This window comes from Podospora bellae-mahoneyi, assembly GCF_035222275.1.
Source record: "Podospora bellae-mahoneyi strain CBS 112042 chromosome 1 map unlocalized CBS112042p_1.2, whole genome shotgun sequence".
Taxonomy (NCBI): domain Eukaryota; kingdom Fungi; phylum Ascomycota; class Sordariomycetes; order Sordariales; family Podosporaceae; genus Podospora; species Podospora bellae-mahoneyi.
The window spans coordinates 725,161-739,755 of record NW_026946360.1 but is presented as its reverse complement, the minus strand read 5'-3'; the positions used below and the strand labels follow the sequence as shown (position 1 = coordinate 739,755).

General features: G+C 51.5%; 5 protein-coding genes across 5 annotated transcripts; 3 read left to right on the top strand and 2 right to left on the bottom strand.

The window, feature by feature from the left end:
• Positions 1–98: 98 nt before the first annotated feature.
• CYS14 (Photosystem I iron-sulfur center) lies at positions 99–2,855 on the bottom strand (the record flags this gene model as incomplete). The annotated part of the gene is made up of 4 exons (XM_062875612.1): positions 99–1,744; positions 1,804–2,350; positions 2,410–2,555; positions 2,609–2,855. The coding sequence occupies 4 exons, from the start codon at positions 2,853–2,855 to the stop codon at positions 297–299; spliced, it is 2,388 nt and encodes a 795-aa protein (XP_062736195.1). The 3' UTR covers positions 99–296.
• Positions 2,856–3,458: 603 nt separating this feature from the next.
• On the bottom strand, positions 3,459–3,946 carry QC761_0027070 (uncharacterized protein; the record flags this gene model as incomplete). Its single annotated transcript, XM_062872185.1, has 2 exons — positions 3,459–3,733; positions 3,925–3,946. 2 exons carry the CDS (start codon positions 3,944–3,946, stop codon positions 3,459–3,461), a joined length of 297 nt encoding a protein of 98 aa, XP_062736194.1.
• QC761_123460 (uncharacterized protein) lies at positions 3,687–7,412 on the top strand. The gene is made up of 2 exons (XM_062875611.1): positions 3,687–6,385; positions 6,439–7,412. Exons 1-2 carry the CDS (start codon positions 6,134–6,136, stop codon positions 7,270–7,272), a joined length of 1,086 nt encoding a protein of 361 aa, XP_062736193.1. The 5' UTR covers positions 3,687–6,133; the 3' UTR covers positions 7,273–7,412.
• A 1,672-nt stretch (positions 7,413–9,084) lies between these two features.
• On the top strand, positions 9,085–10,128 carry QC761_123455 (uncharacterized protein; the record flags this gene model as incomplete). The annotated part of the gene is made up of 1 exon (XM_062875610.1): positions 9,085–10,128. One exon carries the CDS (start codon positions 9,085–9,087, stop codon positions 10,126–10,128), a length of 1,044 nt encoding a protein of 347 aa, XP_062736192.1.
• Positions 10,129–11,982: 1,854 nt separating this feature from the next.
• Positions 11,983–13,304, top strand: QC761_123450 (uncharacterized protein). The gene is made up of 3 exons (XM_062875609.1): positions 11,983–12,554; positions 12,611–13,023; positions 13,088–13,304. Exons 1-3 carry the CDS (start codon positions 12,448–12,450, stop codon positions 13,108–13,110), a joined length of 543 nt encoding a protein of 180 aa, XP_062736191.1. The 5' UTR covers positions 11,983–12,447; the 3' UTR covers positions 13,111–13,304.
• Positions 13,305–14,595: the final 1,291 nt, after the last annotated feature.

Below are 14,595 nucleotides of genomic sequence, written 5' to 3'. Positions count from 1 at the left end.
GCGATTCCCGCGACTATGGTTCGGGACCGAATTTGGTTGTCTAGGTGCATATGCACGAGCCTCCAAGAACCAAAGCGTTTCAACTACCATTTGAGTTGCTCATCATGCTCATGTTGGTGTGGTAAAAGTCACATCACGTCGAGATCATTCCGTTCGAATAAATAGGTAATCAAAAGCCATGTTCAGATCCATTATCTACCGCAATTTCAGGTATCATCATATCCCATCATGTCATTATATCCCAACCAACGCCTTGCCAAACAAAATCAAAAAGCCAACAAAGACCCGCTCTTCATCTAGAAAACCTCCAAGCTGGAATCTTCCGTGTCCCTTCTTCTCTCCAGATTTCTCACCACGCTTGCAACCGCAGTCTCAACATCAATGTGGAAATATGGCCTATTGACACCATAGATCGGCGCCAATCTTTTCCCACTTGGTCTCGACTCGCCAGAAGAGACGGGTGCAATCTCATCACGCTTCTCACCAGAGCCAGCGTGACCAGCCTCCAAGTCCACATCCCCTGACCCTCTTTCCTTCTCCTTCCTCCCAACAGTGACATCCGGATCAACCCCGGCAACAGCCACAACATCCTCCCGGGGCCCCCCTGCCCTTTCAACGCCATGGCCTCTGTCAACTCCGAACCCAGCTGCGACAAGCGCCCGCTTGGTCCACCGGTTTGTCACACCCGCAAAATACCACTCCACAGCCTCGGGATCTGTGTACTTGTTGAACTGAGTCCTGAGATCGACAAGAGCCTGGGCGGCAGTCACATCAATGGCGTTTACAGCGCTGAAATCAAGGATGATGGCCTTGAGCTTGGGCTTGGAAGCAATCTCCTCAGTGTCCACAACCTGACCGCGACGCGGGCCTGGATCATTCCAGGGGCGATCGCCGATTTTGTCGTATTTGTTGAGCTGCGTCCTTCGAGTGTGCTTGTAGATATACACCGTCATCTTGTCCAAGTGTCGTGCGCAGTTGACGTAGTTCAGACCTTCGTTGAATCGGTAGATGAAGACGCCGGGGTACGGTGATGTGATGGGGACCTGCGGGTTGGATTGGTCACGGCGGCCGAGATCAAGGTACGCCGAATGCTTCTCGCCATCCAGGGCAGATTGGTCGACATTCTCCTTCTTGAGGATACTGTCCCGACTGGCGTGCTGCAGCTGAACACGGCCCAGAAAGCTACCTGGGCTTTTCGCAATCCTCCAAAGCAAAACAGCCCCAGACGCAGCGATTGTGACATAGATACCATTTTCAATGGAGGTGAAGATGGAAACAAACACGCCGGCGAAGAAGATAACAACTTCGAGAGGCGATGTCTGCCAGTACTTGTACACCTCCCGCGGAGGTGTGATAAGATCACCGACAGCGTGGATGATGATTGCTGCCAAAGATGCCGAAGGAATGTAGAAGAAAACCGATGTGAGCGCGTAGAGTGCGAGTAGCACAATGACGGCTGTGAAGATGCCGGCGAGGGGGGTTCTGACGCCAGCCTTTGCCTTGATGGCTGTACGCGAAAACGAACCGGTGGCCGGATAGCCTCCGAGGAATGGCCCAAAGACATTGCTGAAACCTATAGCCACCAGCTCCTGCGAAGGGTTGATCATGTAATTGTTGACACGCCCAAAAGACTTTGAAATCGCGATGTGCTCGATCAGCAGGACGATAACAGTGACCGGAAGATGAGGTGCGATGGCGGACAAGATCTCAGTGTTGATTTCAGGAGCACCAACATGTTGGAAACCTGGACACGACACAAGTCAGCCAAATCTCTGAGGTGTATTGTCAAACGTAGCCACTTACCACTTGGGACATTGCCGAGAATCTTGAACTTGGCATTCTTCGCATCCGACACGCCTCTGTTGACCAACCAGCTCACGAGAATGTACAAGATGACGATGAAAGCCATGCGGAGGGTGGATATGAAGAACCACATCTTGGATCTGGTGGGGCTGCGTTGGCCCATGAAGCCGCAAAACCAGCGGATAAAGTAAAGACCGAACAAGGCCGACAACCCCATTGCAGCATCAAGCCTGGTATCGCCCAGGTGTTTGAGGGTGTTGATAATGACTTTGTATGTCTCCTCGCGAGTCTTGACAGTCGAAATTCCCATCATTGTCGGCACCTGTCCAGCGGCGATACTGATGGCAGAACCAGTCATGAAGGCGCCGATAGCTGTGAGCGGAATGAATTCGACGATGAAACCAAGTCTGGTAAGTCCAATAAACAGCAGAATCACGCCTGAAATCAAAGCCAGAGCTCGTGCAATGACCTCAGCCTCGAGTTCAGGCTGCGTTGCTCGGATGTCGAGTATGATGTTTCCAACAATAGTGGACATCACTGCAACGGTCTAAAATTTTGTGTCAGCCTCTTGATCATAAAGTCAAAAGTGATATCAGAAGAACTCACGCCGATTGTGATATCCTTTGAGGTGGCAAAGGCCCAGTAGAGGAAAAATCCCACGAAGCTGGTGTACAATCCGAACTCGGGGGGCAGATTGGCCAAACCAGCGTAGGCCATACCCTGAGGGACAACAACAAACCCGACAGTGATGCCTGGGAAGGTTTGTCAGACACAGCTGAATCAGTGACTGGCAGGCAGTGCTTACCAGCAATGAGATCTCCGAGTAACCATGTCAAATTGTAGTGAAATATCCAGCCCCAGAACGGAAACAGCTCCCTGAAGTAGTGTTTGATTCCGTCAGCGGTGGGCACCAGATGAGCCAGAGCCTCCTTGGCCGAGGGTTCAGACTCGAGGTAGAGTTCATCGTCGTAAAAGTCGGCGTCATGGAGCTCATCCTCGGGACGGATCCCAAGGAATCGCTTCACACGACTGGCGGTGGTGTTGTGAGCCATGATTGATGTCCGGATGGCTGTGGGTCTAGGATCAAGCAACGGAACGAAACGGACGCTGGGGAAGTCTTATATCTTGAGAATCCCCGGCCGCTCCGCTCAATCAGGAAAACGTGTGAGCGATAATCGGTATGAGCTGGAGTGCGTCTTCTGGTAGTCTCTTGGGCCCACGGTAGGCGAACGTGCAGCAGATGGCGTCGGTAGACAGGGGTGCAGCCAGGGTCTGGGATCCGATAATCGAGCACGAGCTCAGAGGCTGAGGTGTTTAAACCCACTAGAAGGGCTCAGTTTCGTGGAGGGCAGTGGGATCGCTCGCTTTTCGGTGGTTGCCGATCCACCTGAAGCGCGGGAGACGATGACACACCCCAATGCAGAAATCCCACTATATTTCTGTGATAGGAAGTACAAGCTGCAAAAAGGCGGCGAAGACCGTCGTGGTGGAATTGATGAGAGACGGACCAGTCCCCTTTTTGTGTTGCTATCCCATCTCCGGGTGCTAGACCCAGCTCTGTCCATCGCAGCGGCATCGATGACATTGATGCGTGTATCGGATGTTAGTGGGTGGAGTCATGTCGCCTGGCTTCTCCGAGACCGCTAGAGGGACTCCTAAGCAATGGAGACTCGGTCTTGCGGTACAGATATTTTTGCCATGTCGATTACGGGGATTCCTTGATTAGTGACCGTATTTCCGGGGTTTTGGCAGAGCTCCGCCGCCCCAATTCGCACGCCATAGCAAAGCCTGTCATTTGGCGGGTTATGGTTGGTGTATTTGCCGGGAAACAAGTGGTTTCTTTGCAAGATTTTGCATCCGTTGCCGTCACCAAGGTCCTCCTTGCCGATTTCCCGTTGATCGCTCGGCTCTATTGTTGCACAGGGGCGCCCTACGCTAGGGTCGAACGTGTCAGCGGCATACTCAGGATGGGAAAGACATAAAGAACCAATAAATTCTTTGCGTCTTTGAAAGTCTTCGAAGACACCCTCAAGAACCCCCTTTCTATTTACAACTTCTCTGCCTATACAACTAACAAATCTTCAGATGTCGTTGTTCACAGTGGCTCGGCAGACGTCAGACAATGGCGCAAATCTCTGGGCATCGTCGAGGTCCCGGACGCCATGGCGGGACCAAGACTTTCCCCAGGAAGCTTGTCTGTGACACTGGACCAAATCAGCTGGGACTAGGGGGGATTCCGTGCTTCTGGTCGATTGTGAAGCGCATGCTGGAGGACGCCACGATTTCTCTGGTGTTGCTATCGTCTTGGCTGGTGAAGGCGTGCTGGTCTCACTTTCGCGTCGATGGCGTGGAGTTGCTGTCAGTGTTTGGGGCTGTTTGACGGGGCGTGGGGTAGGTGGGGCCTTTGATATGATTGGCCAGGACACCCTGCCCACTGCTCTTAAAGGAAGGTGCTTGCCCTCCACCCCTTGTGTCTTCTACAGTTGGTTAGACATCTCTCATCTTCATCTAACTGTCTCAACATATGTCTATTTTCCTAGCATTTTTGTTCTCGTCACACAGGACGATCGATGCTCTCTCGACTCTCGATGGTCTCATGAAAATCACCCCCGTCTCTCCTTGCCTCAAATTCACATGTGGGCTAGGCTGAATCGCGTTAGGCAGTGTGGGGGGCGCACACGGAACTCCATCCGCCCAAAAAGCACAAAAGGCCAGACCCGCCCACCTTTACGCATGACGACATTTCAGGGATTCTCTTGCGCAATCCATCACGACGAATGAACACCCAGCCGGGCGTCCACCAGCATGTCGCCAGCGTTCCCTTCAACCAGCTCACGAGCTCACGCACACCGCATCAATGAGCCGGGTCCAACAGAATGGTTCGATTGCAGAATTGGAGAATCGAGGACTACATGACTGAGTCCACAGCCATTGGGAGAGTGTGAGATGACGGTATGAAGTTGGGGATTGAGGGGTCGGTGATGTTGTTACGGACCAGACGCCTGGCGTCTCTCGCCAAGCTGCTTCTCGCCCGAGACTGAGAAAAATCAGCGAACCCTTGGAGTGGAACGATGGTCAGCTTTTCCGCTTTGTTATCGAACGACAGGATGTGGGAGTGATGAAGATGACGGAAATATTGATCAACAAAAAAGAACTGACGGGCGGCCGCGATGGGAAAGGAAGATGCAGGTGGCAATATTATGACGGTAGCATCCGGCCTTCTACTTCTCAGTCTGTGAAGTGTGCATCGTGGAAGGGCCGCGGAGACGTCAGTCACAATGATGTGTTGGTGGGAAGGGTGCGTTATGAGATGTCTTAGGACATGGGGGCACTCCTGAGCTTTTTGTTTCTGGGAGACGAGCTGCCAAGCACCATCACCCTCAACAATTTCAGACATCACCAAGCGAAACGATCACCAGATACCAAAGGGCGTGGAGTGGTTCTCAATCAGCTTGTCAGTGGGTTCTACTGTGGCCTGGGTCTGGAGCAAGCGTTTTGTCGAACAAGCGAGCCAAGTCAATACTTCACGAGTCTGGACCGTTCCCGGCACTCTGGACATGGCTCGTCTCCAAAATCAAGGTTTAGGCCGATGGGGCGTGGAAAGCGAGCTGCCGGTACTGCAGCAGATCCCAAAAGCAATGATGCTTCACGCTTCAAGGTGGGAACGCAGTCATCATGTTTAGAGGGTGGTGGTGGAAATGAGCTAGCGTCCAAGACTATCCAGTCGAGAACAGGGGCTGCCGTGGCGCTGAGCACGTCTTCTAACGCGATGCGAGGTGAACAAACCCTTTTCGGCTTGTTGGAATGAACAAGGACCCCGATGCTGCCCACCTATTGCAACCGGCTCTCCCAAGCCTTTACGTTCTCTTTACGTGAATGCTCTTGGCTCCCCCAACTTGCTGCCAATCTTTGCAGACCCTCGCTTCCTTTCTTCCCTATGAGCGTCCATTCTGCATTGCAAGCCAACGCCACCGCAATGGGGGCACTCATTGTACAGTCCGGAACTACAACGGACCGAGCCTCGGTGAATTGGAGTAGCCTAGACTTATACCCTTCGCATCTCTCTGATGATGATCAGCCCAAACCGCCTCCCAGAGATGGTGTGCTCGAGTCCATCAATCGCGAGTTAGGCAACAGACGCAACAAGCGCACGGAATGCACGACAGCCTTCTTCTTGCATACATGACCCGGCATGTAACCCACTGGAACACGCCTGTGCATCACCGATATTATTCGCATTGTCCATGCGCAGTTACTGGAACCTGGACTTAACGGACGCAACTGGAATTAACGGCAAATACCCTGGTGACGTCGCTCGTCTTACTCCAACATGCATCCCAGCCTTGCGGTCTATCGCCCTGATTCAGGGCCTGACAGCTCGTTTCCAGAGAGGCACTTGGACGACCCGAGGGACTCCCCTTCAGAATGGCCTGGCCAGCAGGATATCGCACATTTTCCTCCCATCAATCTTGACTTTGCAGAAGCTGGTCTGTCGAAGATAGAGAATTTCGAGTCAAATAGCACATCTCTGTGGCCACAAGGATGGATGAACCAACAACGCTCGTTGCTTCATCGTCAGCAAGTATGTTTTCAAGTTGGCTGATTGTTGTTAGCATGCTAAACCCATGGCTACAGATTTCTATTCCCGCCGGGTCGTTCGAGTTACCCATATTACATCCTTCCTTTCGGCAGACAACTTCCCCTGTCCAAGCCGAATGGGACCTATTTCGTGCGTCTTCAGAACAGTCCCCGGGGCATTTTCAATGGAACGCCCCCCCACAACGGTCAACCACCGAGGAAGACTCCGATTCCAATCAAAGTCAGCACGACAGTGTTGAAGAATTCTGCCCGCCTCTGTCAACATGGAACGCCACACACAAAGCCAGGCGACGAAGTGCACATCGTATCACCAAACCCACTAGATTGCCTGTCGTGCCAGTCGTTCCTCAAACCATCTTGTCGGACAGACAACCCAACGAATCAAGCCCAGATCTGTTCGATTTCACGAGCACCAATATTTTCTGTGCTCAGCCGAGTCATGATCCTATGGTTTTGAACCATGGAAATGGTGCCACAAACTTCGCCTTACCTCAAGGCGAGGAGTTCACTGCGGAGAAGGTCCATTCAAAGCGCATCGCACACAAACTATCCGAGAAGACACGGCGGAATCGGTTGACACTTGCAATACGAGAGATTCAGAAGCTCCTACCTTCGGAAAGTGATCGGGACGACATGCTACTACCAGACAATGAGCTGCTTATCCGGCCAGGCGTCCCGAGCAGCAAGCTAGATGTGGTCGAGATGGCTATTGGTTTTATCAGAAAGCTCAAGGAAGAGAATGTCGGCATGGCAAAGAAGCTGCGGGAACTTGAACAGAAGTCAGCACAAAAGTGTCGATGTCAGAAGGAGGAACATGGCCAGGAAAAGACCCCGCCGGTGGAGGAGCCAGAAGATCAAGCGAAAGAGTAGTGGTCATCTTTATATCAGATCCACAACGGTGCGGCTAAGCGCATCGTGGCTTGATGAGGTTTTGAATGTCATGAGTCCAGTATACCATGACGGATAATGAATAATGGAACAAGAATTGCAGTGACATTGGCGAGTCCCCTCGCTGCCATTTCAACACTTCAAGCCTGTTTTCACAGACTCATTTGTCCACCTTCTGAAGCTCGTTTCGGATCTATTCCACAAGACCTGCTATCTGCGTTTCGGACCCTGTCGAGCATCTTTCAATGCCGTCTAAGAATGATTTGATGCACACTGTTCGAGACATGCTTCCAACAGTATATCGTTATGATCTACTCAAATCAGCTTTGAAGATCTTTCTCTCGTATCCATCGCTGACTTTGCTCTCTTCCAGCACCAGAATAGGAAACAGAGATTCTGATCAGTGGCAGCCTTGCTGAGCGGGGCAAACCTGAACGTGGGATAATCTAAAACCATGGGGTCCTCAGTGCATGCTAGATGGGGTTCAGCTCGGGTACAGTAGGCAGATGACCCCACACACCTTGGTGGGTTTTAGGCGTGTGCTTAAGCATACCTAGGGTCTCCCCAAAGCTCTCATATCCCATAACTCTTTTCTCTTCTTCTTTTCTTAAGCTGAGCTTTTCGTGCAGCAGCCTCGATGCACAAAGCCCAGTGATCATTCTAGCGACCTCAAGGCCGATGAGAATGCTGGCAATTTGCTTGCCTTTCAATTTCTGAGACAGAAGGTTTCTTTTCGCAAAACCGCAAGCGCCAAACAGGGCATAGAACAGGCAGGTGATCACACGACAGCCTAGACCACTCAAAGACACGACGTTACGTAACGCCTCGCCTGGCACCCCTACCACTTGATCTTAAACCCAGACTGGTCTCTCCTCCTCCCCGCAGTCACAAGTGAACACGAAGGAAGAGGTCCCAGTCAAGTTGGGTGGTCTGTGGTCATGAAAGGTTTCCGTTCATCCGAAAATTCATTACCCCGCGCGTGTTTCGGAGAAACAAAGAGCCTCATGGTTCGGATTGTGGGCAGACCGGTCTGTGTCTCTCGCCGTGAGCCGTATCCCGGTGACCGATCGGGGGGAGGAGGGAACCAAAGGGAGACTGGCTCAAGAATCGCCAAGAAAGCCAAGGGAACGGCAAGAAAAGCCAAGATGTGACATGTAGGGCTCTGGGTTCGCTCATTCCGGAGCTTCCCATTCAGAACTGTTCACCCCATTCCCACTCACCCATCTATGCCAAGGGACGAATGGAGGAGGACGGACTTTCGCCCGCTGGACGCTTGGGAGACTCGTTGCCAAGCGGGGGCTAAACTTGAGGAGGTTGATGTGCCATCGGGTAGCTTATGCAATTCGATACGTAGAGAACGCCATGTGAGCGAGGAGAGCTAATACAGCTGGCCACGGGGTGCTGGACGGACAGTTGTGTTTTCTTCTGTTAGTGCCAAGACTCCAAGGCGTTGCCCTGGACACCTGACCCCTGACCACGATGTTGACTGAATGTAAACAAACCCCTGAAAAAGAAAATGGCTTGCACATCCACAATGAAGCCACAGTCAACTGGTTATAGAAGTTAATCAACTTCATATGACATAATGTTTTCAGTTTTCAAGTCATTCAACCCTGATTGCAATGATGTTCGTACAGCAACTGCAATCGCATGTGACCTGGCACCTTCTGTATCGTCCAACAATGACATTGGCAGGAGCGTTATCAGCAAGAGTGCTTTTTCCCAGGCTCAAACTGTCACTGCATTTAGGCTCCACAGCGCACCGCAACACCGGTTCCCAAACATCCTCCAGTCATGTACCTCTTTGACCTCCACCATCAAATCCACCTCCTCAATCTCGACAACAAGTGGCCGCTCCCACCCCAAATCATGCCGCCACACAACGACACCAAGACGGCCTCCTCTTCCTCCAACCGGCATCCCACAATCCCTACCCCTACCCCTTTCACCTCAACCCACCCACCAACTCGAAAATCCCCTCGAGCCATCTCCCCCACCTCCGACGACAACCTCTCCGCCCTTCCCCCAAACCTAGCCTCCCTCACCCTCTCCTCCTCTGCCCAAAACCGCACAATTATCCTCGGGTTAATCAACTTCCCCCCCACCGCCATCAGCGTCATCACCAACCTAGCCAACACCTCATTCCCCTCTATCATCGACGGCAAATCCTCCTATATCAAACTCGAGTCCAAAACCATCGCCTGGGTCGTGATCAAAATTGGCATGCGCGCCACGCTATACTCCAAGAAGAAATTCGCAGAATTCACCCGCCAATGGGTGGGTTTTTTATGTGGTGGTTTCAAAGAGCTGTGGTACCACGGTTGGGGGTTTGTAACCGTTGTTCAAAACCCGCTTGAGCCGCCGACGGTGGGGAGGAAGGTTTTGGCCCAGAAACAAAACGTGGATGTCCAGAATATGGTTTTTCGGTTTGATGGGACCAGGGAACAGGAGAGGTATGAATGGTTGGGCATGAGTCTGCATCAGTTGGGGGAGGTTTTGGTTGTGGGGGGGTTGCCGGCTAGGGTGCATAAACGGATAGCAAAAAGCTTTTTTCCGATGGGGTTGGGGAAGAGGAAGTGGGGGGTTAAGGGGAAGTATAAGGGGTATCAGAGGCTGAGCTTTGCGGGGAGGAAGTATTTGGGACCAAAGGGGGCGGAAGACAAGACCGTGGTGAGGTTGGTGGAGGTCGTGGAGGAGGAAGGGTGGGAGCTGTACGCTAGTTTGGGGACGTGGCCGGGGTTGGTACTGTTTAGAAAGGCGAGGGCGCCGGGGTCGAGGGTTCCGAGCCGGTCGCTGGGTTCGGAAGAGAGGGTCGTGGCTATGCCTGAGGTTGATTAAGAAACATTGAATTGGATGATATATGTAGACTAAATGCTAACTTTATTCTCAACAGCTGAGTACTGTTTGATTGACTGCCTTTTACATTTTTCGGATACCTTCAAGACCACTAATCACCCGGCCAAGAAAGCTTTTTGGATTTCAGATGTTTCCGACGACACCATAAGCGAATCTTGTAGACTACCTACACATTGAAGTCCATCATGCTCCTGTCACTCATCATCAGATCGCCTGGATCCATGAACCCTTGTCTCTCCCTCGCAGCCTGATACACCGGCCAGATGGCGTCCTTAACCGTCATCGAATCCGGGAACTGGCCATCCAAATTCATAGTCGAGCCCCTCACAGCGCCGTACTTGAGGAATTGGGCTAATCTCCTCGCGATATCCTATTGTTTGTCAGTCAACAACTCTCATCCCCTCTCTTATTCAATTCGGGCAATGTCAACTTACATGAAGCAACGAGCTCCTCCGGCAACCGATCGCTGCTGCTTCCCCTTCCCATTCTTACCTTCCCCCTATTTTCAGCCATCAATATCTCCCTAATGTCGTCCGCTTTGGGTGGATTTCAAGTTGACCTGGTTCGGAGCACAATCGTTGTAGTCATCTCGGCGCAATCGCTCTGGTCAGAGTCCGTTTGCATCTCTACTGTGCCCTTGTTCGAGAGGGGACCAAGGCTGAAACCGTGCTCATCCCGATCCTTCTCTACGAGGTCCAAGAGGGAGCGCGGGACAGAGAGAGCATAGTCTAGAGAGATGAAGCCCAGTTCGAGATCAAAGGGGGGGAGGGGGGGGTCCTTTGGGTCTGAGGGGCCGCCGGGGGGACCAGGTGAACCGGGGAAGGATGGGGATGAGACGGCTGCAGCGGTGGTTAAGAATAGTGGTTCGTGATGTACTAGCGAGGGGGTGTCGAGTGTGAGGAGGCCTGTTTTGATGCGATAGTGCTGACGGTTGGGGTCTGGCTGGATCATGGGTTGATTGGGGTTTGGGGCTGGGCGCACTGGCCTGAAGACAGATCTTTTTCGCTGGTACTGATAGGAAGCTCGAGGGCGGAAATCCAGCATGTGGAGCGAGAGGAGACGGCGAGGAAAAGTGATTCTGGGCATTGTGTTTACTTTGTTGTCAAACTGTGTATCTTGTTTGTGTGTGATAGTGGATTGCTGAATGCGATGAATGAAAGAAAGGCAAGCAAATGTCAATGAGACCAGATAAATATATACTTTTGTGAGAGATGTGCTTAAAACTTTGATATTTTTCAGGCCTGGTAGCTTTGACAGTTGGCTTCGGTGGTGGGCAGCCACAGTGGGGCTGGACTTTGTTTACCTTCCTACTTTTGGTGTCCAGGACGTTGTAGCTCTGATTCAACCTATGTAAATTGGTATTCGGTAAGGAGCGTGAGATCCTATACGGCGATTGTCTATTTGAAGATAATAGAAATCGTAGCGGAGTGCCAGCAGAATCTGAAAACCCCTCAAGAGACCACTGTTTCTTCACGTATTTGATAGGCTCCCAAATGGGTAAGTGACATCAGGCAGGGCATAGTAAAAGTTTCAGAATAGGGTTGGTGACTGATTCTAGGAGTAACATTGATTAGATCCGAACAGATGTCGACATTATTGTCATCAAGTTATCAAGATATACCTGGTCTTTCCACGAGAAGGTACCTTATCAGAGATGAGTATATTCGTTGCATGTTTAGTATTTACCAGGTATCCATGTGTGTGTGATATGTATGGTCCTTGGTTATTGCAGAGTGTGAATCACATGTCAGTCACAAACACCAATATCCACTTATTAATCCCTATCTCTGTCATGCCTTTCCTGTTTCCGCTTGCTTCCAAGGATATATCCAGTAACTTCGATTGAGGTCTTCATCACATCGGAAGATATGATAAGCCGATCTCAAAGAGTCCGCTAATTTCAACTCATTGATATCCATACAATAGCAAAGCCTCTGCCTTGTCTTTGTCAAAGCAGGGATAGGTAACGGAAAGAGCATCACACAAGGGATTCACCGCCCTCGCCGATAACAGAGCCATTGTGGTCTCAATGTGCCTTCCTAATTACTTCGGACGGGGGTTCAAATTTTCATTGGTGAATCAAAGTTTTACTGTTGACCCGCATCCAAGGTGCGGGTCTCGCGACTGCCTTTTCGAGGATATATTCCAGGCCACAAGTTGAATTTTCTGCTACCTACCTACCTTACCTACCTCACTCACCCTCTGGATCTGGAAGTCAAAGTCGCCCTTCCCTTTCCCGCTTCCACGATTCAACCCATCACTCAAACCTCTTCACAATTATCACCACAAAGTTCGACAGTCATGCTGTTTGCAATCCTTCTTTTGCTTCCCATTCTTGGGTGCGCCGCGGAGAGGCTCTTTTTTCACCGTTCAGGTGACTGTTGGGATGGTGCCGACACTATCAGCTGGTATGTCACTCAGAATCCTCGATGGCGCTCGACCAATCTAACCCAACTCGAATCAGCCGCGATATCCCCGCGTCCGTTTGCTGTCAGGCCTCGGATCCTTGGTGTGGTGTTGTCCACTGCGAGGGCTGTCCCAACGGCTCCACTGTCGCTGGCTACTTCCAGAACTCGTGCCAGACCAAGGCCAACGGCCGGTGTGAAATCACACATCCGTTCAGTCAGGAGGGATTACTCGGATGCTGTGTGGACCTTGGCCCCTACGACACTTGCGCTGGCCAGTGGTACCCATCCTCCAGCATGGACGTGGCCACTACCTCGGAGAGGAAATGCGTTCAGCCCAATGTTATGACATACGTTGACCATGATCATGGTGTCAAGAGGGAGATCCATATCCCCCAGGGAGAGCTGCAGAGAGCTACGCAGCTTTTGTTGGCAAGAGACTTTGGAGGCCTGCGAGCGTTTGAAAATTGGGGTAAGTTCTCAAATGTTGTTGCCCTTGCCATGTGTGCTGGATCGTGTGCTGACATTGCCAATAGCTCACCAGAGTTCTGACGAGTAGGCTCGTGTCGGAAGGGGCTTCAAGGCACTGGCGATGGGGTGTTGAAGCTAGTATAGTAGCTCGGATCTAGCAATGCATCAGACGCATCAGATGTGCTTAAGCGAAGAGGTGGGCATGATCTTTGGGGCGGACATTCTTCTTCCACATTGAAGGCAGTTTGACAATACATTTAGCAATTCCACGTTGATTCTCTCTAGCCGCGGCTCCAATGTTTGGTGAGGCTGAATTGCCGTAACTGCTAGCTCTCAGGTGAAAAGTATCTTGCCAGCCAAGTGGATAACTACGGATAAGCCTACATGGTGCCAGCTTCGAAGTCATTGAACCCAGAGCCAGCTGCTAGTGTCGAGCTTGAGATTAGGGTCGTGGGGGAATGCAACGTCCACGGCAGTCGACCCCGACGAATGGCATCCTGTCTAATCAGATATACCTTAATCGTCACCGGGATCTGGGGCAACCCCGTCATCAGATAAGCTCAGGGCGCACCTCTTCTCGAGCCCCTGTTGCTTTGTGGCACGCAGCAGATACAGATGCGCTCTTTTTTACCTTTTTGGACCCTGTCTGCAGGCTGAGTTGTATCGTCCCGTGGTGGTTGATTAGTGGTCTGCTCAACCGGCAGGTTGGATGGTGTGTGAAAGTGAGAGTGGGGGTCATCCAACCTCCTCAAACCTGGTGCTTGGTATGGGGTCTGGGGGAAGTGTTTCTCCAAAACGTGGGTTTCCCAAAATGCCATGTGAAAATGTGCCAAGACAACATCTGAAAGGTTTCATATTGGAAACTCGTAACTTTGTCATCTTTTGGATGTCAACTATAGGACTAAAACAGATGGATATGTTTGGCCTTGGTCGCTCTTGGTTTTCCTCGCGTGGTTCGACAGAGCAGGGACTACCGGCAACTTATCTCCGGTTATCGCGGTCCCGCATTGCGGGTGGTCTAGGCGCAGGTTGATGGCTGGTAGCTACTGTAGGTGGCACATTGTGGCTTACCCCTCCAAGCACCCCAAGCTTCAGTTGATGTCGTCGGCGGCTTGTTTGGACTTGGCATTCACCGAACAAGTGCGGGAGGACAGACAATCTCACGTGCTAAGATAGTCCAACTCAAGCTTTTACCTCCGATCAAAGAGCAAAGGCTCTGCCCGCCCGCTGGAGGACAAACATCAAGCAGCCATCTTCCAGGTTCCTGAATAAGGTACTGACTGAAAAGCTTCTTTGCTTGGTACCCCACATGCACCTTAACCCAATTGGATGAGGGTTTGCGGCCTGGGAACATGGGGTTTTGTTCACGACCGCCATGCTTGACTCGATGGGATCAAGTAAAAACTTTTCGAATCCACTGAGATGCGGGGTCGATTGGCCATTATCTTATCCCCGCTTATCGATAGACCATCTTGGTGCAGGGCCAAGATGCCCAAGTGAGATTTTTCCCGTGCACCAAGTCAACGGCTCTCCGAAGATAAGGGATCATCCCTGCGGGCGGCCAATGGCTGGA